General features: G+C 50.5%; 1 protein-coding gene across 1 annotated transcript in view; it reads left to right on the top strand.

The window, feature by feature from the left end:
• The first annotated feature begins 11,161 nt into the window (after nucleotides 1–11,161).
• LOC144674858 (CD209 antigen-like protein 2) overlaps nucleotides 11,162–24,390 on the top strand; it is a 53,598-nt gene continuing 40,369 nt past the window's right edge. The window contains exons 1-4 of the mRNA XM_078536028.1: nucleotides 11,162–11,301; nucleotides 12,155–12,226; nucleotides 13,029–13,106; nucleotides 14,167–14,286. Of these exons, the coding sequence (XP_078392154.1) occupies nucleotides 11,235–11,301; nucleotides 12,155–12,226; nucleotides 13,029–13,106; nucleotides 14,167–14,286 (337 nt within the window). The 5' untranslated portion in view covers nucleotides 11,162–11,234. The remainder of the gene's footprint in view (nucleotides 11,302–12,154; nucleotides 12,227–13,028; nucleotides 13,107–14,166; nucleotides 14,287–24,390) is intronic.

Below are 24,390 nucleotides of genomic sequence, written 5' to 3'. Positions count from 1 at the left end.
GCCGGTGTGAGGGACAGAGGGAGAGCCGGTGTGAGGGAGGGAGGGAGAGCCGGTGTGAGGGAGGGAGGGAGAGCCGGTGTGAGGGAGGGAGGGAGAGCCGGTGTGAGGGAGGAGGGAGAGCCGGTGTGAGGGAGGGAGGGAGAGCCGGTGTGAGGGACGGAGGGAGAGCCGGTGTGAGGGAGGGAGGGAGAGCCGCTGTGGGTCCTGCTCGAACCTGCCGGGAGACCAGTATTAAGTGCCTGGAAAAACTCAGCAGGTCCGGCAGCTTCGGCGGAGAGGAACATAGTTAACGTTTCGAGTCCGTATGACCCTTCATCAGAACTAAGGATAAATAGAGAAGGGGTGAAATATAAGCTGGTTTAAGGGGGGGTGGGACAGGTAGAGCTGGATAGAGGGGCCAGTGATAGGTGGAGATAACCAAAAGATGTCACAGACATAGGGACAAAGAGGTGTTGAAGGTGGCGATATTATCTAAAGGAATGTGCTCATTAAGAGTAGAAAACAGGACAAGCAAGGTACAGATAGCAAATCTATATAAATTATTGGGAAAAAAGTGGGGGGGATGGGAAAGGGGGTGGGGATGGAGGAGAGAGTTCACGATCTGAAATTGTTGAACTCAATATTCAGTCCGGAAGGCTGTAAAGTGCCTAGTCGGAAGATGAGGTGCTGTTCCTCCAGTTTGCGTTGAGCTTCACTGGAACAATGCAGCAGGCCAAGGACAGACATGTGGGTATGAGAGCAGGGTGGAGTGTTAAAATGGCAAGCGACAGGGAGGTCTGGGTAATGCTTGCGGACAGACTGAAGGTGTTCTGCAAAGCGGGTCCACCCAGTCTGCGTTTGGTCTCTCCAATGTAGAGGAAACCGCATTGGGAGCAGCGAATGCAGTAGACTAAATTGAGGAAGTGCAAGTGAAATGCTGCCTCACTTGGAAGGAGTGTTTGGGCCCTTGGACGGTGAGGAGAGGGTGAAGTAAAGGGGCAGGTGTTGCACCTTCTGCGGGGGCATGGGAAGGTGTCGTGGGAAGGGGTTGAGGTGTAGAGGGTGATGGAGGAGTGGACCAGGGTGTTCCGGAGGGAACGATCCCTTTGTGTGTGTGTGTGTGTGTGGTTGACTGTGTGTATGGGTGTGTGTATGAAAGAGTGTGTGTGTGTCAGTGTGTGAGAGTATGTGTCAGTGTGTGTCTGTGTGGCAGTCTTTGTGTGAGTGTGTGTATGTGTGTGAGTGTGTGTATGTGTTTGTGTGAGTGTGTGTATGTGTTTGTGTGAGTGTGTGTATGTGTTTGTGTGTGTGTGTATGTGTTTGTGTGTGTGTGTATGTGTTTGTGTGACAGTGTGTGTGTGTGTGTGTGTGTATGTGTTTGTGTGACTGTGAGTGTGTATGAGTTTGTGTGTGAGTGTGTGTATGTGTTTGTGTATGTGTTTGTGTGAGTGTGTGTATGTTTGTGTGTATGTGTTTGTGTGAGTGTGTGTATGTGTTTGTGTGAGTGTGTGTATGTTTGTGTGTATGTGTTTGTGTGAGTGTGTGTATGTGTTTGTGTGAGTGTGTGTATGTGTTTGTGTGAATGTGTTAGTGTGTGTGTGAATGTGTTAGTGTGTGTGTGACAGTGTGTGTGTGTGTGTATGTGTTTGTGTGTGTGTGTGTGACAGTGTGAGTGTGTGTATGTGTGACAGTGTGTGTGTATGTGTTTGTGTGGCTGAGTGTGTATGAGTTTGTGTGTGTGTGTAACAGTGTGTGTGTGTGACAGTGTTTGTGTGTGTGTGTGTGTGTGTGTGTTTGTGAGAGTGTGTGTCAGTGTGTGTGTGAGACAGTGTATGCGTGTGAGTGTCTGTATGTGTTTGTGTGAGAGTGTGTGTCAGTGTGTGAGTTTGTGTGTGAAGATTGAAGTTAGTTAGTGAAGGCGACCATGGTCAACCATCCGGTTCATACTCACCAGACGTACCACAGACGCGTGAGATGGGAATCCAGATTGGAGCAGCTGAGGACAGAACAAGGGAGAACGATTAATTAAAAATCAAAGTGAAGATTCAGGAATTGAGGAGGGGGTGCTCTCCCTCAGTACTGACCCTCCGACAGTGCGGCTCTCCCTCAGTACTGACCCTCCGACAGTGCGGCTCTCCCTCAGTACTGACCCTCCGACAGTGCGGCTCTCCCTCAGTACTGACCCTCCGACAGTGCGGCCCTCCCTCAGCACTGACCCTCCGACAGTGCGGCTCTCCCTCAGCACTGACCCTCCGACAGTGCGGCGCTCCCTCAGTACTGACCCTCTGACAGTGCGGCTCTCCCTCAGTACTGACCCTCCGACAGTGCGGCTCTCCCTCAGCACTGACCCTCTGACAGTGCGGCGCTCTCTCAGTACTGACCCTCCGACAGTGCGGCTCTCCCTCAGTACTGACCCTCTGACAGTGCGGCTCTCCCTCAGCACTAACCCTCCGACAGTGCGACTCTCCCTCAGCACTAACACTCCGACAGTGCGGCTCTCCCTCAGCACTGACCCTCTGACAGTGCGGCGCTCTCTCAGTACTGACCCTCCGACAGTGCGGCTCTCCCTCAGTACTGACCCTCTGACAGTGCGGCTCTCCCTCAGCACTAACCCTCCGACAGTGCGACTCTCCCTCAGCACTAACACTCCGACAGTGCGGCTCTCCCTCAGTACTGACCCTCCAACAGTGCGGCGCTCCCTCAGTACTGACCCTCCGACAGTGCGGCTCTCCCTCAGCACTAACCCTCCGACAGTGCGACTCTCCCTCAGCACTAACACTCCGACAGTGAGGCTCTCCCTCAGTACTGACCCTCCAACAGTGCGGCGCTCCCTCAGTACTGACCCTCCAACAGTGCGGCGCTCCCTCAGTACTGACCCTCCAACAGTGCGGCGCTCCCTCAGTACTGACCCTCCGACAGTGCGGCGCTCCCTCAGCACTGACCCTCCGACAGTGCGACTCTCCCTCAGCACTGACCCTCCAACAGTGCGGCTCTCCCTCAGTACTGACCCTCTGACAGTGCGGCTCTCCCTCAGCACTAACCCTCCGACAGTGCGGCTCTCCCTCAGCACTAACACTCCGACAGTGCGGCTCTCCCTCAGTACTGACCCTCCGACAGTGCGGCACTCCCTCAGTACTGACCCTCCGACAGTGCGGCACTCCCTCAGTACTGACACTCCGACAGTGCGGCTCCCCTCAGCACTAACCCTCCGACAGTGCGGCTCTCCCTCAGCACTAACCCTCCGACAGTGCGGCTCTCCCACAGTACTGACCCTCCGACAGTGCGGCTCTCCCTCAGCACTAACCCTCCGACAGTGCGGCTCTCCCACAGTACTGACCCTCCGACAGTGCGGCTCTCCCACAGTACTGACCCTCCGACAGTGCGGCTCTCCCTCAGCACTGACCCTCCGACAGTGCGGCTCTCCCACAGTACTGACCCTCCGACAGTGCGGCTGTCCCTCAGCACTAACCCTCCGACAGTGCGGCGCTCCCTCAGCACTGACCCTCCGACAGTGCGGTGCTCCCTCAGTACTGACCCATCGACAGTGCGGCGCTCCCTCAGCACTGACCCTCCGACAGTGCGGCGCTCCCTCAGCACTGACCCTCCGACAGTGCGGCTCTCCCTCAGTACTGACCCTCGGACAGTGCGGCTCTCCCTCAGCACTAACCCTCCGACAGTGCGGCTCTCCCTCAGTACTGACCCTCCGACAGTGCGGCTCTCCCTCAGTACTGACCTTCCGACAGTGCGGCACTCCCTCAGTACTGACCCTCCGACAGTGTGGCGCTCCCTCAGCACTAACCCTCCGACAGTGCGGCGCTCCCTCAGTTCTGACCCTCCGACAGTGCGGCGCTCCCTCAGTACTGACCCTCCGACAGTGCAGCGCTCCCTCAGTACTGACCCTCCGACAGTGCGGCGCTCCCTCAGTACTGACCCTCCGACAGTGCGGCTCTCCCTCAGTACTGACCCTCCGACAGTGCGGCTCTCCCTCAGTACTGACCCTCCAACCATGCGGCACTTCCTTAGCACTGACCCTCTGACAGTGCGGCGCTCCCTCAGTACTGACCCTCTGACAGTGCGGCGCTCCCTCAGCACTGACCCTCCGACAGTGCGGCGCTCCCTCAGCACTGACCCTCCGACAGTGCGGCGCTCCCTCAGCACTGACCCTCCGACAGTGCGGCTCTCCCTCAGTACTGACCCTCTGACAGTGCGGCGCTCCCTCAGCACTGACCCTCCGACGGTGCGGCTCTCCCTCAGTACTGACCCTCCGACAGTGCGGCGCTCCCTCAGTACTGACCCTCTGACAGTGCAAGAATGTGAGGGATGGGTATTAAATTGCAGGCTTGTAAAATGTAGAGATTTGAAAGGAATGTTTTTCTGGCCTGCAGGCAAAGTGCTTTCTATCTCTGAGCAATGGGCCGATTGTGCAGCGCTTTCAATGAGTTAGCTGTGGCATGATGGGCTGAATAGCCTCTGTCTCCTGTTTATTACGCAATGAACTTTCATTGTGCGTAGAAAATGGAGGTCACACTCACTGTTCACTGGAGGCACACTCATCATTATCGCTACGAACCCCCACCATCTGCTCCGGGAGAGAGAGGGAGAGTGACGTTAGCAGTTATGGACCTGACAAAAAAAATCACACAGAGAGAGTGTGAGAGGGAATGAGAGAGAGAGAGAGTCGGAGAAAGACAGAGAGAGAGACAGACAGCGTCAGAGAGAATGAGAGAGTGACACACAGAAAGGTATAGAGAGAGAGAGACAGAGTCAGAGAGAATGAAGACAGAGAGAGAGACAGAGAGAGTACGACAAAGAATAAGAGAGTGACACAGAGAGAGAGACAGACACAGACAGAGAGAGAGAGACACACAGAGAGAGTGTGACAGAGAATAAGAGAGTGACATGGAGAGGTACAGAGAGAGACAGACAGACAGACAGACAGAGAGAGTGTGACAGAGAATAAGAGAGTGACATAGAGAGGTACAGAGAGAGACAGACAGACAGACAGAGAGAGAGACAGAGAGAGTGTGACAGAGAATAAGAGAGTGACATAGAGAGGTACACAGAGAGAGAGACAGACAGAGAGTGAGAGAGAGAGACAGAGAGAGTGTAACAGAGAATAAGAGAGTGACATAGAGAGGTACAGAGAGAGATAGACAGACAGACAGAGAGTGAGAGACAGAAAGAGTGTGACAGAGAATAAGAAAGTGACACAGAGAGGTACGGAGAGAGACAGACAGAGAGTGATACAGAGAGAGTGTGACAGAGAATAGGAAAGTGACACAGAGAGGTACAGAGAGAGACAGACAGACAGAGAGAGGGAGACAGAGTGTGACAGAGAATAAGAGAGTGACATAGAGAGGTACAGAGAGAGACAGACAGACAGAGAGTGATACAGAGAGAGTGTGACAGAGAATAAGAAAGTGACACAGAGAGGTACAGAGAGAGACAGACAGACAGAGAGAGGGAGACAGAGAGAGTGTGACAGAGAATAAGAGAGTGACATAGAGAGGTACAGAGAGAGAGAGACAGACAGACAGAGAGAGAAAGACTGAGAGAGGTGGAAGGGGACAGTTTAACATTAGAATGTGTGTGGGGGATGGAGAGATGAATCTGTCGAGAGGGATGGAGACAAAGTGTACTCTTCTGAGCAGGGAGACTGTGATCTGACCTGAAAAAGGATGGACAGAGTGTAGGGGACAGGGCTGAGATAGGAGGAGAGCTCAGCCAAGACTGGATAGAGCGAGGTAAGGAGGGAACGTGTAGTTAAAGAGAGAGGAGGGAATGTTCAGGTAGAGAGAGGAGGGAATGTTCATTTAGAGAGAGGAGAGAATGTTCAGTTAGAGAGAGAGGGAAGGAGGGAATGCTCAGTTAGAGAGAGAGGGAAGGAGGGAATGTTCAGTTAGAGAGAGAGAGGGAAGGAGGGAATGCTCAGTTAGAGAGAGAGAGGAGGAGGGAAGGTTCAGTTAGAGAGAGAGGGAAGGAGGGAATGTTCAGTTAGAGAGAGAGAGGGAAGGAGGGAATGCTCAGTTAGAGAGAGAGAGGAGGAGGGAATGTTCAGTTAGAGAGAGAGGGAAGGAGGGAATGTTCAGTTAGAGAGAGAGAGGGAAGGAGGAAATGTTCACTTAGAGAGAGAGGGAAGGAGGGAATGTTCAGTTAGAGAGAGAGGGAAGGAGGGAATGTTCAGTTAGAGAGAGAGGGAAGGAGGGAATGCTCAGTTAGAGAGAGGGAAGGAGGGAATGTTCAGTTAGAGAGAGAGGGAAGGAGGGAATGTTCAGTTAGAGAGAGAGGGAAGGAGGGAATGTTCAGTTAGAGAGAGAGGGAAGGAGGGAATGCTCAGTTAGAGAGAGAGGGAAGGAGGGAATGCTCAGTTAGAGAGAGAGGAGGGAATGTTCAGTTAGAGAGAGAGGGAAGGAGGGAATGTTCAGTTAGAGAGAGAGGGAAGGAGGGGGGAATGTTCAGTTAGAGAGAGAGGGAAGGAGGGAATGTTCAGTTAGAGAGAGAGAGGAGGAGGGGGGAATGTTCAGTTAGAGAGAGAGGGAAGGAGGGAATGTTCAGTTAGAGAGAGAGGGAATGTTCAGTTAGAGAGAGAGAGGGAAGGATGGAATGTTCAGTTAGAGAGGGAGGGAAGGTGTGAATGTTCAGTTAGAGAGAGAGAGAGGGAGGGAGGGAATGTTCAGTTAGAGAGAGAGAGGGGAGGAGGGAATGTTCAGTTAGAGAGAGAGGGAAGGAGCGAATGTTCAGTTAGAGAGAGAGGGAAGGAGCGAATGTTCAGTTAGAGAGAGAGGGAAGGAGGGAATGTTCAGTTAGAGAGAGGAGGAGGAGGGAATGTTCAGTTAGAGAGAGAGGGAAGGAGCGAATGTTCAGTTAGAGAGAGAGGGAAGGAGGGAATGTTCAGTTAGAGAGAGAGGGAAGGAGGGAGTGTTCAGTTAGAGAGAGAGAGGGAAGGAGGGAATGTTCATTTAGAGAGAGAGAGGGAAGGAGGGAATGTTCAGTTAGAGAGAGAGAGGGAAGGAGGGAATGTTCAGTTAGAGAGAGAGAGGGAAGGAGGGAATGTTCAGTTGGAGAGAGAGAGAGGGAAGGAGGGAATGTTCAGTTGGAGAGAGAGAGAGGGAAGGAGGGAATGTTCAGTTAGAAAGAGAGAGGGAAGGAGGGAATGTTCAGTTAGAGAGAGAGGAAGGAGGGAATGTTCAGTTGGAGAGAGAGAGGAGGAGGGAATGTTCAGTTAGAGAGAGGGAAGGAGGGAATGTTCAGTTGGAGAGAGACGGACGGAGGGAATGTTCAGTTAGAGAGAGGGAAGGAGGGAATGTTCAGTTAGAGGGAGGGAAGGAGGGAATGTTCAGTTAGAGAGAGAGAGGGAAGGAGGGAATGCTCAGTTAGAGAGAGAGAGGGAAGGAGGGAATGCTCAGTTAGAGAGAGAGAGGGAAGGAAGGAATGTTCAGTTAGAGAGAGAGAGGGAAGGAGGGAATGTTCAGTTGGAGAGAGAGAGGAGGAGGGAATGTTCAGTTGGAGAGAGACGGAAGGAGGGAATGTTCAGTTGGAGAGAGAGAGGGAGGGAACATTCCATTGGTGACACTGAGGAATTACTGGCCTGACACAGGATGGAGAGAGAGTAAAAGTTAATGGTTGTCCTGCTCGGCACCTCCATTCCCTCCAAGCTCAGAGTCCAGCTGCTCTAGAACAGACGTGTCCCCACCAGCACCTCTCTCTGTCTCTCTCTCTCTCTCTGTCTCTCTCTCTGTCTCTCTCTCTCTGTCGCTCTGTCGCTCTCTCCCTCTCCCCCTGTCTCTCCCCCTCTGCCTCTCTCCCCCTCTGTCGCTCTGTCTCTCTCTCTCTGTTGCTCTCTCTCTGTTGCTCTCTCTGTCCCTCTCTCTCTCTGTCTCTCTCTCTGCCGCTCTGCCTCTCTCTCTCTCTCTCTCTCTGCTGCTCTGTCTCTCTCTCTCTCTGTCTCTCACCCTGTCTCTGTCTCTCTCTTTCTGTCTCTCCCTCTCTGAATGGATGACGTGGCTCCTTTAATACACCCCTTACCATCACCCTCCCCTCCCCATGTGATTGCCTTCCCAGTTAAGGAGGACCTTGCTCCGAGGCAGTGTTCCGGTCAGTAGCCTTGACCTTGACCAGCTGCTGCTACAACCTGTGGCTCTGGGGTCTCAGTTAAAGCTCACAGACTCACCAGTAGGGTCACAACAGCAAACAGGCAGCAGCAGTGTCCCCTCTCTCTGTCTCTCTCTCTCTCCCTGTCTCTGTCTCTCCCTGTCTCTCCCTCTCTCTCTCCCTGTCTCCCTGTCTCTCTCTCTCTCCCTGTCTCTCTCTCTCTGTCTCCCTGTCTCTCTCTCTCTGTCTCTCTCTCTCTGTCTCTCCCTGTCTCTCCCTCTCTCTCTCCCTGTCTCTCTCTCTCTGTCTCTCTGTCTCCCTCTCTCTGTCTCTCTCTCTCTTCTCTCTCTGTCTCTCTCTCTCTGTCTCCCTGTCTCTCTCTCTGTCTCTGTGTCTCTCTCTGTCTCCCTGTCTCTCTGTCTCTCTGAGTCCCTCTCTCCCTGTCTCTCTGTCTCTCTCTGTCTCCCTCTCTCTCTCTCTCTGTCTCCCTCTCTCTCTCTCTCTCTGTATCCCTCTCTCTCTCTCTGTCTGTCTCTCTCTCTCTCTGTCTGTCTCTCTCTCTCTCTGTCTCTCTCTCTCTCTGTCTTGCTCTCTGTCTCCCTGTCTCTCTCTCTGTCTCTGTGTCTCTCTCTGTCTCCCTGTCTCCCTGTCTCTCTGTCTCTCTGTCTCCCTCTCTCCCTGTCTCTCTCTCTCTCTCTCTCTCCCTCTGTCTCTCTGCCCCTCTCTCTCCCTCTGTCTCTCTCTCTGTCCCTCTCTCTCCCTCTGTCTCTGTCCCTCTCTCTCCCTCTGTCTCTGTCCCTCTCTCTCCCTCTGTCTCTGTCCCTCTCTCTCCCTCTGTCTCTGTCCCTCTTTCTCCCTCTGTCTCTGTCCCTCTCTCTCCCTCTGTCTCTGCCCCTCTCTCTCTCCCTGTCTCTGCCCCTCTCTCCCCCTCTGTCTCTGCCCCTCTCTCCCCCTCTGTCTCTGCCCCTCTCTCCCCCTCTGTCTCTGCCCCTCTCTCCCCCTCTGTCTCTGCCCCTCTCTCCCCCTCTGTCTCTGCCCCTCTCTCTTCTTCTGTCTCTGCCCCTCTCCCTCCGTCTGTCTCTGCCCCTCTCCCTCCATCTGTCTCTGCCCCTCTCCCTCCATCTGTCTCTGCCTCTCTCCCTCCGTCTGTCTCTGCCTCTCTCCCTCTGTCTGTCTCACGCTCTCTCTCTCTCCGCCTCGCGCTCTCTCTCTCTGCCTCTTGATCTCTCTCTGGCGCTGCCCCTCTCTCCGTCTCTCTGTGTGTATCTCTATTTCTGTCTCTCTGTCAGACTCTCTGACTCTCACTTTCTCTCTCCCTCTCTATTTCCTGCTCTCTCTCTGGCGCTGCCTCTCTCACTTTCTCTCTCTCTTCTCCTATCACTATCTTTGTCTGTTGCATTCTCTGTTTCTGCTGCTTTCTCTCCATCTTTTTATTCAACACTCTCCCTCTCTTTCTCTCTCTCTCTCCCTCTCTCCCTCACCCACCTCCTATCCCTGCTGCTCTCTCTCCATCCCATCCTCTCTCCCTCTCTCTTTCTCTCTCTCTGACTCCCATACACCAACGAGACACAGTAAGGATGTAGGTCTGAGAGAGGAGATACCCTCTCTGTAATTTCAGCCCTCAATCAGACATGGTGGAAACTCACGTCCTTACCCTTGTCACGGTTAATGATGAGAGATTAAAGGTCACACATACAACAGTAAACCCACAATGTGGAAATTAAACCTCCAGAAGTGCTGTCCTCCCTCAGTACTGACCCTCCGACAGTGCGGCGCTCTCTCAGCACTGACCCTCCGACAGTGCGGCGCTCCCTCAGTACTGACCCTCCGACAGTGCGGCGCTCCCTCAGCACTGACCCTCCGACAGTGCGGCGCTCCCTCAGCACTGACCCTCCGACAGTGCGGCGCTCTCTCAGCACTGACCCTCCGACAGTGCGGCGCTCCCTCAGTACTGACCCTCCGACAGTGCGGCTCTCCCTCAGTACTGACACTCGGACAGTGCTGCGTTCCCTCAGTACTGACCCTCCGACAGTGCAGAGCTCCCTCAGCACTGACCCTCCGACAGTGCGGAGCTCCCTCAGCACTGACCCTCCGACAGTGCGGCGCTCCCTCAGTACTGACCCTCCGACAGTGCGGCGCTCCCTCAGTACTGACACTCGGACAGTGCTGCGTTCCCTCAGTACTGACCCTCCGACAGTGCAGAGCTCCCTCAGCACTGACCCTCCGACAGTGCGGAGCTCCCTCAGTACTGACCCTCCGACAATGCAGAGCGACAGGGAGTGAAATGGGGAGAGAGATTGAGAGAGAGAGAGAAACAGAGAGGGAGATGGCGAGAGAGATTGAGAGACAGGGAGAGTGATGGTGAGAGACAGGGAGAGTGATGGTGAGAGACAGAGAGAGAGATGGCGAGAGAGATTGAGAGAGAGACAAAGAGGGAGATGGTGAGAGAGATGGTGAGAGAGATTGAGAGAGATTGAGACAGAGAGAGATGGTGAGAGAGATGGTGAAAGAGATTGAGAGAGGGAGACAGAGAGAGAGATGGTGAAAGAGATTGAGAGAGAGGGAGACAGAGAGAGAGATGGTGAGAGAGATTGAGAGAGAGACAAAGAGGGAGATGGTGAGAGAGATTGAGAGACAGAGAGAGAGATGGTGAGAGAGATGGTGAGAGAGATTGAGAGAGAGGGAGACAGAGAGAGAGATGGTGAAAGAGATTGAGAGAGAGGGAGACAGAGAGAGAGATGGTGAGAGAGATTGAGAGAGAGACAAAGAGGGAGATGGTGAGAGAGATTGAGAGAGAGGGAGACAGAGAGAGATGGTGAGAGAGATTGAGAGAGAGGGAGACAGAGAGAGAGATGGTGAGAGAGATTGAGAGAGAGGGAGACAGAGAGAGAGATGGTGAGAGAGATTGAGAGAGAGGGAGACAGAGAGAGAGATGGTGAGAGAGATTGAGAGAGAGGGACTGCTGCCCCTGGAGTCAGTACAACCAGCCTCTCATTCTGATCTCAGGGGAAGTGTCATTGTGAAATGGAACCAAGAGGCAGAAACAGTTTTGAGGAAGTTTACGCCCTGACATCGAGTCTGAGGAAAGACTGAGACACATCTGAGAGAGAGAGAGAAGCAGACAGGACAGGAACGGAGGAGAGAGACCCCCTCAGACACAAACCATGGAGCAGGATACCAAATACATGAATATGAGACTCGTGAAAAACAACACGACAGAGCCCAGTGAACGTAGGTTAAACTGTTCAATAGAGGGAGAGAGAGAGAGAGAGAGAGCGAGTGGGGGACAGAGAGAGGGACTGAGGGAGAGGGCAAGTGAGACAGACAGGGGGAGAGAGGGAAGGCAAGAGAAAGAGAGATAGAGAAAGAGGAAGGTAGAGCAGTGGGGAAGGGAGAGAGAGTGAGTGTGAAAGATAGAGATAGAGTGAGAATGAGGCACAGGGAGAGGGGAAATGTGAAACATGGAGAGAGAGCAAGAGAGAGAGAAAAAGTGAGATGTAGACTGAAGGAGAGACAAAAAGAGCATGAAAAAAAGACCAAGAGAGAAAAGGAGGAAAGGGGGATAGAGAAACGAAATCAGAAGAGAGGTAGATAAAGTCAGACAGACAGAGAGAGACAGAATGAAGGAGAGACAGAGAGATGGAGAGACAAAACCCAGGGGGAGAGAGAGAGAGACAGGGGAATCTATACTCTGTATCTAACCCCATGCTGTACCTGTCCTGGGAGTGTTTGATGGGGACAGTGTGGAGGGAGCTTTACTCTGTATCTAACCCCGTGCTGTACCTGTCCTGGGAGTGTTTGATGGGGACAGTGTAGAGGGAGCTTTACTCTGTATCTAACCCTGTGCTGTACCTGTCCTGGGAGTGTTTGATGAGGACGGTGTAGAGGGAGCTTTACTCTGTATCTAACCCTGTGCTGTACCTGTCCTGGGTGTATTTCATGTGGACGGTGTAGAGGGAGCTTTACTCTGTATCTAACCCCGTGCTGTACCTGTCCTGGGAGTGTTTGATGAGGACGGTGTAGAGGGAGCTTTACTCTGTATCTAACTCTCATCCAGTGTATAGTTTTTGTTTCCGTTTTCCAGACGATCCGGAGATCTTGTATGCGGAGCTGAATCTTCCTCCTGCCTCTGGGACAACTAAGGTCCGTACAACAGGTTAGTTATGGATATCGTATGTCAGTCGTAAGATACTGATTTGTGTCAAACCTGCTGCACTTTAGTCGTTTCTCAATTGCGTTGTACATGATGCATTAGGTCGACATTGATTCTTCCAGTTTCATCTTGTTACGCCCGAGTCAAAATCGTACCTGATCCATGTCCTCTCTGCTTGTTACAGCTTAGTTATGTATTTGTTAGACCTTAATTATGGGTCTGCTAATCTCTGTTTAGAAACTGAATACCCTCCGACTGTCAAAACTGAGCGACACGTCTCTTCCCTGCCACTCACATCTCAGTTTCGTGTTGGTTACATCGTAGTTATGTCACAGTTAAGCATGAGTCCTGTCCTCGTTGTGCTTCTGCAGTGTGTCATTTGCACCTTAGTGGCGTGTGTGTTACGTCTCAATTACACTTCGCTTGCACGTCCATTGCACATTCGTTGCATCTTAGCTGCGTTTCTGTTGGGCCTTAGCCACGTGACGATCGCACCGTCGCTACGTGCCTGTTGTTCCTCGGTTTCCATGCCTGCTCATTATGTGTTACACATGTTGTAGGGGGGAGTTAAGTCTTTGCTAAGTGGCAGCTGTGTGTCTACTGCCTGTAGCTGGTAAAGCAAACATTTGAGATGCACCTGGCTAAGTTCTAGTTACGTCTTGGTGTGCTCCAGAGCTGGGTGTCATGTCGCTGTGCGTGTTGTTGCTCTGTCGTTGTCCTCTGCTTCCCACCTACATCACACATACTGACCAAACTGTCCTCACGTTCTTCATCCCTTCTCACTCCCTCTCTCCGTCTCTGGTAGGTGAACAGGAACCAAGTTACGCCCAAGTCAACTTCACTCCGCAGCAGAACCAAGGCCCAGAGGTGACCTTGGATAAAGGTCAGTTATCCTGGATTGTGGGGTCAGAGGTCACAATGGTTCAGGGTAGTCGAGGGGAGGGACGTGGTGAAGGGGGAGGGGATTCACCTCGCTATCTCTGTAACCTCCTCCAAACCCTACAAACCTCCCTATCTCTGTAACCTCCTCCAGCACCTACACCCCTCCCTATCTCTGTAACCTCCTCCAGCACCTACACCCCTCCCTATCTCTGTAACCTCCTCCAGCCCCTACAACCTTCCCTATCTCTGTAACCTCCTCCAGCCCCTACACCCCTCCCTATCTCTGTAACCTCCCCCAGTCCCTACAACCCTCCCTATCTCTGTAACCTCCTCCACCCCTACACCCCTCCCTATCTCTGTAACCTCCTCCAGCCCCTACAACCCTCCCTATCTCTGTAACCTCCTCCAGCCCCTACAACCCTCCCTATCCCTGTAACCTCCTCCACTCCACTACAACCCTCCATATCTCTGTAACTTCCTCCAGCCCCTACACCCCTCCCTATCTCTGTAACCTCCTCCAGCCCCTACAACCCTCCCTATCTCTGTAACCTCCTCCAGCCCCCTACACCCCTCCCTATCTCTGAAACCTCCTCCAGCCCCCTACACCCCTCCCTATCTCTGAAACCTCCTGCCACCCTCCGTTATCTCTGCACTGCTCCAATTCCGGCCTCTCAGGCGTTCCCCGATTCCCATCGCTCCGCCATTAGCAGCCGGGCCTTCAGCTGCCTGGGGTCTGGTGCTCTGGAATTCCCTTCCTAAACCTATCCACCTCTTTCTCTCAGTCTCTCTCTCTCTCTATCTCCTCATTTTAGATGCTCCTTGTACCGATCTCTCTGTCTGAGCTTTTGGTTTCCTGTCCCTAATATCTCCCTGTGTGACTCGGTGTTCGATTCTCTTTGATAACCCTCCTGTACCGTGCGCTGGGATGTGAAACGAGGGATATAAACGAGTAACGTGGTTGTTGTTTCTCTCGATAAGGGAGGTAGATACGTCACCATTGTCTGTTCCGTGAAGTTACATAGGCTGCTCAACATGGGTCAATCTTTACTTCTCTATTCCAGGTAAAACTGGGCAGGAAACAGCTGGAGGAAGAAGATCAAAAAAATACAGATGTCTCATCGTGGTCGGCCTCATTGCCTTAATCTGCAACTTCGCAATTATTACAGGTCTCTCAGTCCACGGTACGGGGAGGAACATCTCACTGTAACACTCTGATATATCCCACACCCCTCACTGTAACACTCTGATATATCCCACACCCCTCACTGTAACACTCTGATATATCCCACACCCCTCACTGTAACACCCTGATATATATCACACCCCTCACTGTACAACCCTGATATATCCCACACCCACCACTGTAACACCCTGATATATCCCACACCCCTCACTGTAACACTCTGATATATCCCACACCCCTCACTGTAACACTCTGATATATCCCACACCCCTCACTGTAAAACAATAATATATCCCACACCCCTCACTGTAACACCCTGATATATCCCACACCCCTCACTGTAACACTCTGATATATCCCACACCCCTCACTGTAACACGCTGATATATCCCACACCCCTCACTGTAACACTCTGATATATCCCACACCCCTCACTGTAACACTCTGATATACACCGCACCCCTCACTGTAACACGCTGATATATCCCACACCCCTCACTGTAACACTCTGATATATCCCACACCCCTCACTGTAACACACTTTAATATCCCACACCCCTCACTGTAACACTCTGATATATCCCACACCCCTCACTGTAACAAACTTTAATATCCCACATCCCTCACTGTAACACACTTTAATATCCCACACCCCTCACTGTAACACTCTGATATATCCCACACCCCTCACTGTAACACACTTTAATATCCCACACCCCTCACTGTAACACACTTTAATATCCCACACCCCTCACTGTAACACTCTGATATATCCCACACCCCTCACTGTAACACTCTGATATATCCCACACCCCTCACTGTAAAACAATAATATATCCCACACCCCTCACTGTAACACCCTGATATATCCCACACCCCTCACTGTAACACTCTGATATATCCCACACCCCTCACTGTAACACTCTGATATACCCCACACCCCTCACTGTAACACTCTGATATATCCCACACCCCTCACTGTAACACTCTGATATATCCCACACCCCTCGCTGTAACACTCTGATATACCCCACACCCCTCACTGTAACACTCTGATATATCGCGCAGCCCTCACTGTAACACTCTGATATATCGCACACACCTCACTGTAACACTCTGATATACCCCACACCCCTCACTGTAACACTCTGATATATCGCGCAGCCCTCACTGTAACACTCTGATATACCCCACACCACTCACTGTAACACTCTGATATACCCCACACCCCTCACTGTAACACTCTGATATATAGCGCAGCCCTCACTGTAACACTCTGATATACCCCACACCACTCACTGTAACACTCTGATATATCCCACACCCCTCACTGTAACACTCTGATATATCCAGCACCACTCACTGTAACACTCTGATATATCCCATACCCCTCACTGTAACACTCTGATATATCCCGCACCCCTCACTGTAAGACTCTGATATATCCCAAACCCCTCACTGTAACACTCTGATATATCCCACACCCCTCACTGTAACACTCTGATCCATCCCACACCGCTCACTGTAACACCATGATCCATCCCACTCCCCTCACTGTAACACCCTGATATATCCCACATCTCTGACCGTAACACTCCGATATATCCCATACCCCTCACTGTAACACCCTGATATATCCTACACCCCTCACTGTAACCCTCCGATATATCCCACACCCCGCACTGTAACACTCTGATATATCCCGCACCCCTCACTGTAACACCCTGATATATACCACACCCCTCACTGTAACACCCTGATACATCCCACACCCCTCACTGTAACACTCTGATATATCCCACACCCCTCACTGTAACACCCTGATATATCACACGCCCCTCACTGTAACAATCTGATAAATCCCACACCCCTCACTGTAACACTCTGATATATCCCACACCCCTCACTGTAACACCCTGATATATCCCACACCCCTCACTGTAACATCCTGATACATCCCACACCCCTCACTGTAACACTCTGATATATCCCACACCCCTCACTGTAACACTCAGATATATCACACACCCCTCACTGTAACACTCTGATATATCCCACACCCCTCACCGTAACACTCTGATATATCCCACACCCCTCACTGTAACACTCTGATATACCCCACACCCCTCACTGTAACACTCTGATATACCCCACACCCCTCACTGTAACACCCTGATATATATCACACCCCTCACTGTAACACCCTGATATATCCCACACCCCCCACTGTAACACCCTGATATATCCCACACCCCTCACTGAAACACCCTGATATATCCCACACCCCTCACTGTAACACTCTGATATATCCCACACCCCTTACTGTAACACTCTGATATATCCCCCACCCCTCACTGTAACACCCTGATATATCCCACACCCCTCACTGTAACACTCTGATATAACCCATACCCCTCACTGTAACACTCTGATATATCCCGCACCCCTCACTGTAACACTCTGATATATCCCACACCCCTCACTGTAACACTCTGATATATCCCACACCCCTCACTGTAACACTCTGATATATCCCACACCCCTCACTGTAACACTCTGATATATCCCACACCCCTCACTGTAACACTCTGATATATCCCAAACCCCTCACTGTAACACTCTGATATATCCCAAACCCCTCACTATAACACTCTGATCCATCCCACTCCCCTGACTGTAACACCCTGATATATACCACATCTCTCACCGTAACACCCTGATATATCCCGCACCCCTCACTGTAACACTCTGATATACCCCACACCCCTCACTGTAACACCCTGATACATACCACACCCCTCACTGTAACACTCTGGTATAGCCCACACCCCTCACTGTAACACTCTGATATATCCCACACCCCTCACTGAAACACTCTGATATATCCCACACCCCTCACTGTAACATTCTGATACATCCCACACCCCTCACTGTAACAATCTGATATATCCCACACCCCTCACTGTAACACTCTGATATATCCCACACCCCTCACTGTAACACTCTGATATATCCCGCACCCCTCACTGTAACACTCTGATATATCCCACACCCCTCGCTGTAACACTCTGATATACCCCACACCCCTCACTGTAACACTCTGATATATCCCAAACCTCTCAATGTAACACTCTGATATACCCCACACCCCTCACTGTAACACCCTGATATATCCCACACCCCTCACTGTAACACTCTGATATACCCCACACCCCTCACTGTAACACTCTGATATATCCCGCACCCCTCACTGTAACACTCTGATATATCCCACACCCCTCACTGTAACACTCTGATATATCCCACACCCCTCACTGTAACACCCTGATATATCCCACACCCCTCACTGTAACACCCTGATACATCCCACACCCCTCACTATAACACTCTGATATATCCCACACCCCTCACTGTAACACTCAGATATATCACACACCCCTCACTGTAACACTCTGATATATCCCACACCCCTCACTGTAACCCTCCGACATATCCCACACCCCGCACTGTAACACTCTGATATATCACACACCCCTCACTGTAACACCCTGATATATCCAACACCCCTCACTGTAACACTCTGATATATCCCGCACCCCTCAATGTAACACTCTGATATATCTACATCCCTCACTGTAACACCCTGTTATATCCCACACCCCTCAATGTAACACTCTGATAGATCCCACACCACTCACTGTAACACTCTGATATATCCAACACCCCTAACTGTAACACTCTGATATATCCCACACCCCTCACTGTAACACACTGATATATCACACACCCCTCACTGTAACACACTGATATATGCCACACCCCTCAATGTAACACACTGATATATCCCACACCCCTCACTGTAACACCCTGATATATCCCACACCCCTCACTGTAACACTTTGATATATCCCACACTCCTCACTGTAACACTCTGATAGATCCCACACCCCTCACTGTAACACTCTGATAGATACCACACCCCTCACTGTAACACCCTGATATATCCCACACCCCTCACTGTAACACCCTGATATATCCCAATCCCCTCACTGTAACACTCTGATATATCCCACACTCCTCACTTTATAACTCTGATATATCCCACACCCCTCTCTGTAACACTCTGATATATCCCAAACCACTCACTATAACACCCTGATATATCCCACACGCTTCACTGTAACTACCTGATCCATCCCACAACACTCACTGTAACACCCTGATCCATCCCACTCCTATCAATCTAACACCCTGATATATCCCGCACCCCTCAATGTACCAATCTCACATATCACACATCCCTCACTGGAACACTCTGATATATTCCACACCCCTCACCGTAACATTCTGATTTATCTCACACCCCTCATTGTAACACTCACACATATCCCACAGCGCTCACTGTAACACTGATATATCCCACACCCCGCATTGTAACACTCTGATATATCCACACCCCTCACTATTACACTCTCAAATATCCCACATCCCTCACTGTAACACTATGATATAGCCCACACCCCTCACTGTAACACTCTGATATATTCCACACCCCTCCCTGTAACACCCTGATATATCCCACACCCCTCACTGTAACACTCTGTTATATCCCACACCCCTCACTGTAACACTCCGATAGATCCCACACCGTCACTGTAACACTCTGATAAATAAACACCACTCACTATAACACTGGTATATTTACACCCGTCACTGTAACACTCTGATATATCCCATAGCCCTCACTGTAACACTGTCACATATCCCACACCCCTCACTGTAACACTATGACATATCCAACACCCCTCACTGTAACACCCTGATACATCCCACACCCCTCACTGTAACACCATATACATCCGTCACCCCGCACTGTAGCACTCTGATATATCCCACACGACTCACTGTAACACCCTGATATAACCCACACCCCTCACTGTAACACCCTGATCCATCCCACTCCCCTCACTCTAACACCCTGATATATCCCACACTCCTCACTGTAACACTCTGATATATCCCACACACCTCACTGTAAAACTCTGATATATCCCACACGCCTAACCGTAACACTCTGATATATCGCACACCCCTCACTGTAACACTCTGATATATTCAAAACATCCCTCACTGTAACACTCTGATTTATCCCACACCCCTCAATGTAACACCCTGATATATCCCACACCCCTCACTGTAACAGTCTCACATATCCCACAGACCTAACTGTAACGCCCTGATATATCCCACACCACTCACTGTAACACTCTGATAGATCCCACACCGTCACTGTAACACTCTGATAAATACACACCACTCACTATAACACTGGTATATTTACACCCGTCACTGTAACACTCAGATACATCCCACACCCCTCACTGTATCACTCTGATATATCCCGCACCTCTCACTGTAACACTCGGATATATCCCGCACCCCTCAATGTAACCCTCTGATCCATCCCACACCCCTCACTGTAACACCCTGATACATCCCACACGCCTCACTGTAACACTCTGATATATCCCGCACGCCTCACTGTAACACTCTGATATATCCCACATCCCTCACTGTAACACCCTGATATACGCCACACCCCTCACTGTAACACTCTGATATATCCCACTCCCCTCACTGTAACACTCTGATATATCCCACACCCCTCACTGTAACACTCTGATATACCCCACACCCCTCACTGTAACACTCTGATATACCCCACACCCCTCACTGTAACACCCTGATATATATCACACCCCTCACTGTAACACCCTGATATATCCCACACCCCCCACTGTAACACCCTGATATATCCCACACCCCTCACTGAAACACCCTGATATATCCCACACCCCTCACTGTAACACTCTGATATATCCCACACCCCTTACTGTAACACTCTGATATATCCCCCACCCCTCACTGTAACACCCTGATATATCCCACACCCCTCACTGTAACACTCTGATATAACCCATACCCCTCACTGTAACACTCTGATATATCCCGCACCCCTCACTGTAACACTCTGATATATCCCACACCCCTCACTGTAACACTCTGATATATCCCACACCCCTCACTGTAACACTCTGATATATCCCACACCCCTCACTGTAACACTCTGATATATCCCACACCCCTCACTGTAACACTCTGATATATCCCAAACCCCTCACTGTAACACTCTGATATATCCCAAACCCCTCACTATAACACTCTGATCCATCCCACTCCCCTGACTGTAACACCCTGATATATACCACATCTCTCACCGTAACACCCTGATATATCCCGCACCCCTCACTGTAACACTCTGATATACCCCACACCCCTCACTGTAACACCCTGATACATACCACACCCCTCACTGTAACACTCTGGTATAGCCCACACCCCTCACTGTAACACTCTGATATATCCCACACCCCTCACTGAAACACTCTGATATATCCCACACCCCTCACTGTAACATTCTGATACATCCCACACCCCTCACTGTAACAATCTGATATATCCCACACCCCTCACTGTAACACTCTGATATATCCCACACCCCTCACTGTAACACTCTGATATATCCCGCACCCCTCACTGTAACACTCTGATATATCCCACACCCCTCGCTGTAACACTCTGATATACCCCACACCCCTCACTGTAACACTCTGATATATCCCAAACCTCTCAATGTAACACTCTGATATACCCCACACCCCTCACTGTAACACCCTGATATATCCCACACCCCTCACTGTAACACTCTGATATACCCCACACCCCTCACTGTAACACTCTGATATATCCCGCACCCCTCACTGTAACACTCTGATATATCCCACACCCCTCACTGTAACACTCTGATATATCCCACACCCCTCACTGTAACACCCTGATATATCCCACACCCCTCACTGTAACACCCTGATACATCCCACACCCCTCACTATAACACTCTGATATATCCCACACCCCTCACTGTAACACTCAGATATATCACACACCCCTCACTGTAACACTCTGATATATCCCACACCCCTCACTGTAACCCTCCGACATATCCCACACCCCGCACTGTAACACTCTGATATATCACACACCCCTCACTGTAACACCCTGATATATCCAACACCCCTCACTGTAACACTCTGATATATCCCGCACCCCTCAATGTAACACTCTGATATATCTACATCCCTCACTGTAACACCCTGTTATATCCCACACCCCTCAATGTAACACTCTGATAGATCCCACACCACTCACTGTAACACTCTGATATATCCAACACCCCTAACTGTAACACTCTGATATATCCCACACCCCTCACTGTAACACACTGATATATCACACACCCCTCACTGTAACACACTGATATATGCCACACCCCTCAATGTAACACACTGATATATCCCACACCCCTCACTGTAACACCCTGATATATCCCACACCCCTCACTGTAACACTTTGATATATCCCACACTCCTCACTGTAACACTCTGATAGATCCCACACCCCTCACTGTAACACTCTGATAGATACCACACCCCTCACTGTAACACCCTGATATATCCCACACCCCTCACTGTAACACCCTGATATATCCCAATCCCCTCACTGTAACACTCTGATATATCCCACACTCCTCACTTTATAACTCTGATATATCCCACACCCCTCTCTGTAACACTCTGATATATCCCAAACCACTCACTATAACACCCTGATATATCCCACACGCTTCACTGTAACTACCTGATCCATCCCACAACACTCACTGTAACACCCTGATCCATCCCACTCCTATCAATCTAACACCCTGATATATCCCGCACCCCTCAATGTACCAATCTCACATATCACACATCCCTCACTGGAACACTCTGATATATTCCACACCCCTCACCGTAACATTCTGATTTATCTCACACCCCTCATTGTAACACTCACACATATCCCACAGCGCTCACTGTAACACTGATATATCCCACACCCCGCATTGTAACACTCTGATATATCCACACCCCTCACTATTACACTCTCAAATATCCCACATCCCTCACTGTAACACTATGATATAGCCCACACCCCTCACTGTAACACTCTGATATATTCCACACCCCTCCCTGTAACACCCTGATATATCCCACACCCCTCACTGTAACACTCTGTTATATCCCACACCCCTCACTGTAACACTCCGATAGATCCCACACCGTCACTGTAACACTCTGATAAATAAACACCACTCACTATAACACTGGTATATTTACACCCGTCACTGTAACACTCTGATATATCCCATAGCCCTCACTGTAACACTGTCACATATCCCACACCCCTCACTGTAACACTATGACATATCCAACACCCCTCACTGTAACACCCTGATACATCCCACACCCCTCACTGTAACACCATATACATCCGTCACCCCGCACTGTAGCACTCTGATATATCCCACACGACTCACTGTAACACCCTGATATAACCCACACCCCTCACTGTAACACCCTGATCCATCCCACTCCCCTCACTCTAACACCCTGATATATCCCACACTCCTCACTGTAACACTCTGATATATCCCACACACCTCACTGTAAAACTCTGATATATCCCACACGCCTAACCGTAACACTCTGATATATCGCACACCCCTCACTGTAACACTCTGATATATTCAAAACATCCCTCACTGTAACACTCTGATTTATCCCACACCCCTCAATGTAACACCCTGATATATCCCACACCCCTCACTGTAACAGTCTCACATATCCCACAGACCTAACTGTAACGCCCTGATATATCCCACACCACTCACTGTAACACTCTGATAGATCCCACACCGTCACTGTAACACTCTGATAAATACACACCACTCACTATAACACTGGTATATTTACACCCGTCACTGTAACACTCAGATACATCCCACACCCCTCACTGTATCACTCTGATATATCCCGCACCTCTCACTGTAACACTCGGATATATCCCGCACCCCTCAATGTAACCCTCTGATCCATCCCACACCCCTCACTGTAACACCCTGATACATCCCACACGCCTCACTGTAACACTCTGATATATCCCGCACGCCTCACTGTAACACTCTGATATATCCCACATCCCTCACTGTAACACCCTGATATACGCCACACCCCTCACTGTAACACTCTGATATATCCCACTCCCCTCACTGTAACACTCTGATAAATCCCACACCCCTCACTGTAACACTCTAAATATATCCCACACCCCTCACTGTAAAACTCTGATATACCCCAAACCCCTCACTGTAACACTCTGATATACCCCAAACCCCTCACTGTAACACTCTGATATATCCCGCAGCCCTCACTGTAACACTCTGATATATCCCGCACCCCTCACTGTAACACTCTGATATATCCCGCACCCCTCACAGTAACACTCTGATATATCCTGCACCACTCACTGTAACACTCTGATATAACCCGCACCCCTCACTGTAACACCCTGATCCATCCCACTCCCCTCACTGTAACACCCTGATCCATCCCACTCCCCTCACTGTAACACCCTGATATATCCCACATCCCTCACCGTAACACTCTGATATATACCATACCCCTCACTGTAACACCCTGATATATCCCACACCCCTCACTGTAACCCTCCGATATATCCCACACCCCGCACTGGAACAGCCTGATATATCCCACACCCCTCACTGTAACACACTGATATATCCCACACCCCAGATTGTAACACCCTGATACATCCCACACCCCTCACTGTAACACTATGATATATCCCACACCCCTCACTGTAACACCCTGATATATCCCACACCCCTCACTGTAACACCCTGATATATCCCACACCCCTCACTGTAACACCCTGATATATCCCACACCCCTCACTGTAACACCCTGATATATCCCACACCGCTCACTGTAACACTCTGATATATCCCACACCCCTCGCTATAACACTCGGTTACATCCCATACCCCTCCCTATAACACCCTGATATATCCCACACCCCTCACTGTAACACTCTGATATATCCCACACCCCTCACTGTAACACCCTGATATATCCCACACCCC

Source organism: Cetorhinus maximus, unplaced genomic scaffold (genome assembly GCF_964194155.1).
Source record: "Cetorhinus maximus unplaced genomic scaffold, sCetMax3.hap1.1 HAP1_SCAFFOLD_834, whole genome shotgun sequence".
Lineage (NCBI taxonomy): Eukaryota > Metazoa > Chordata > Chondrichthyes > Lamniformes > Cetorhinidae > Cetorhinus > Cetorhinus maximus.
This window is presented reverse-complemented; position numbering and strand designations above follow the sequence as displayed.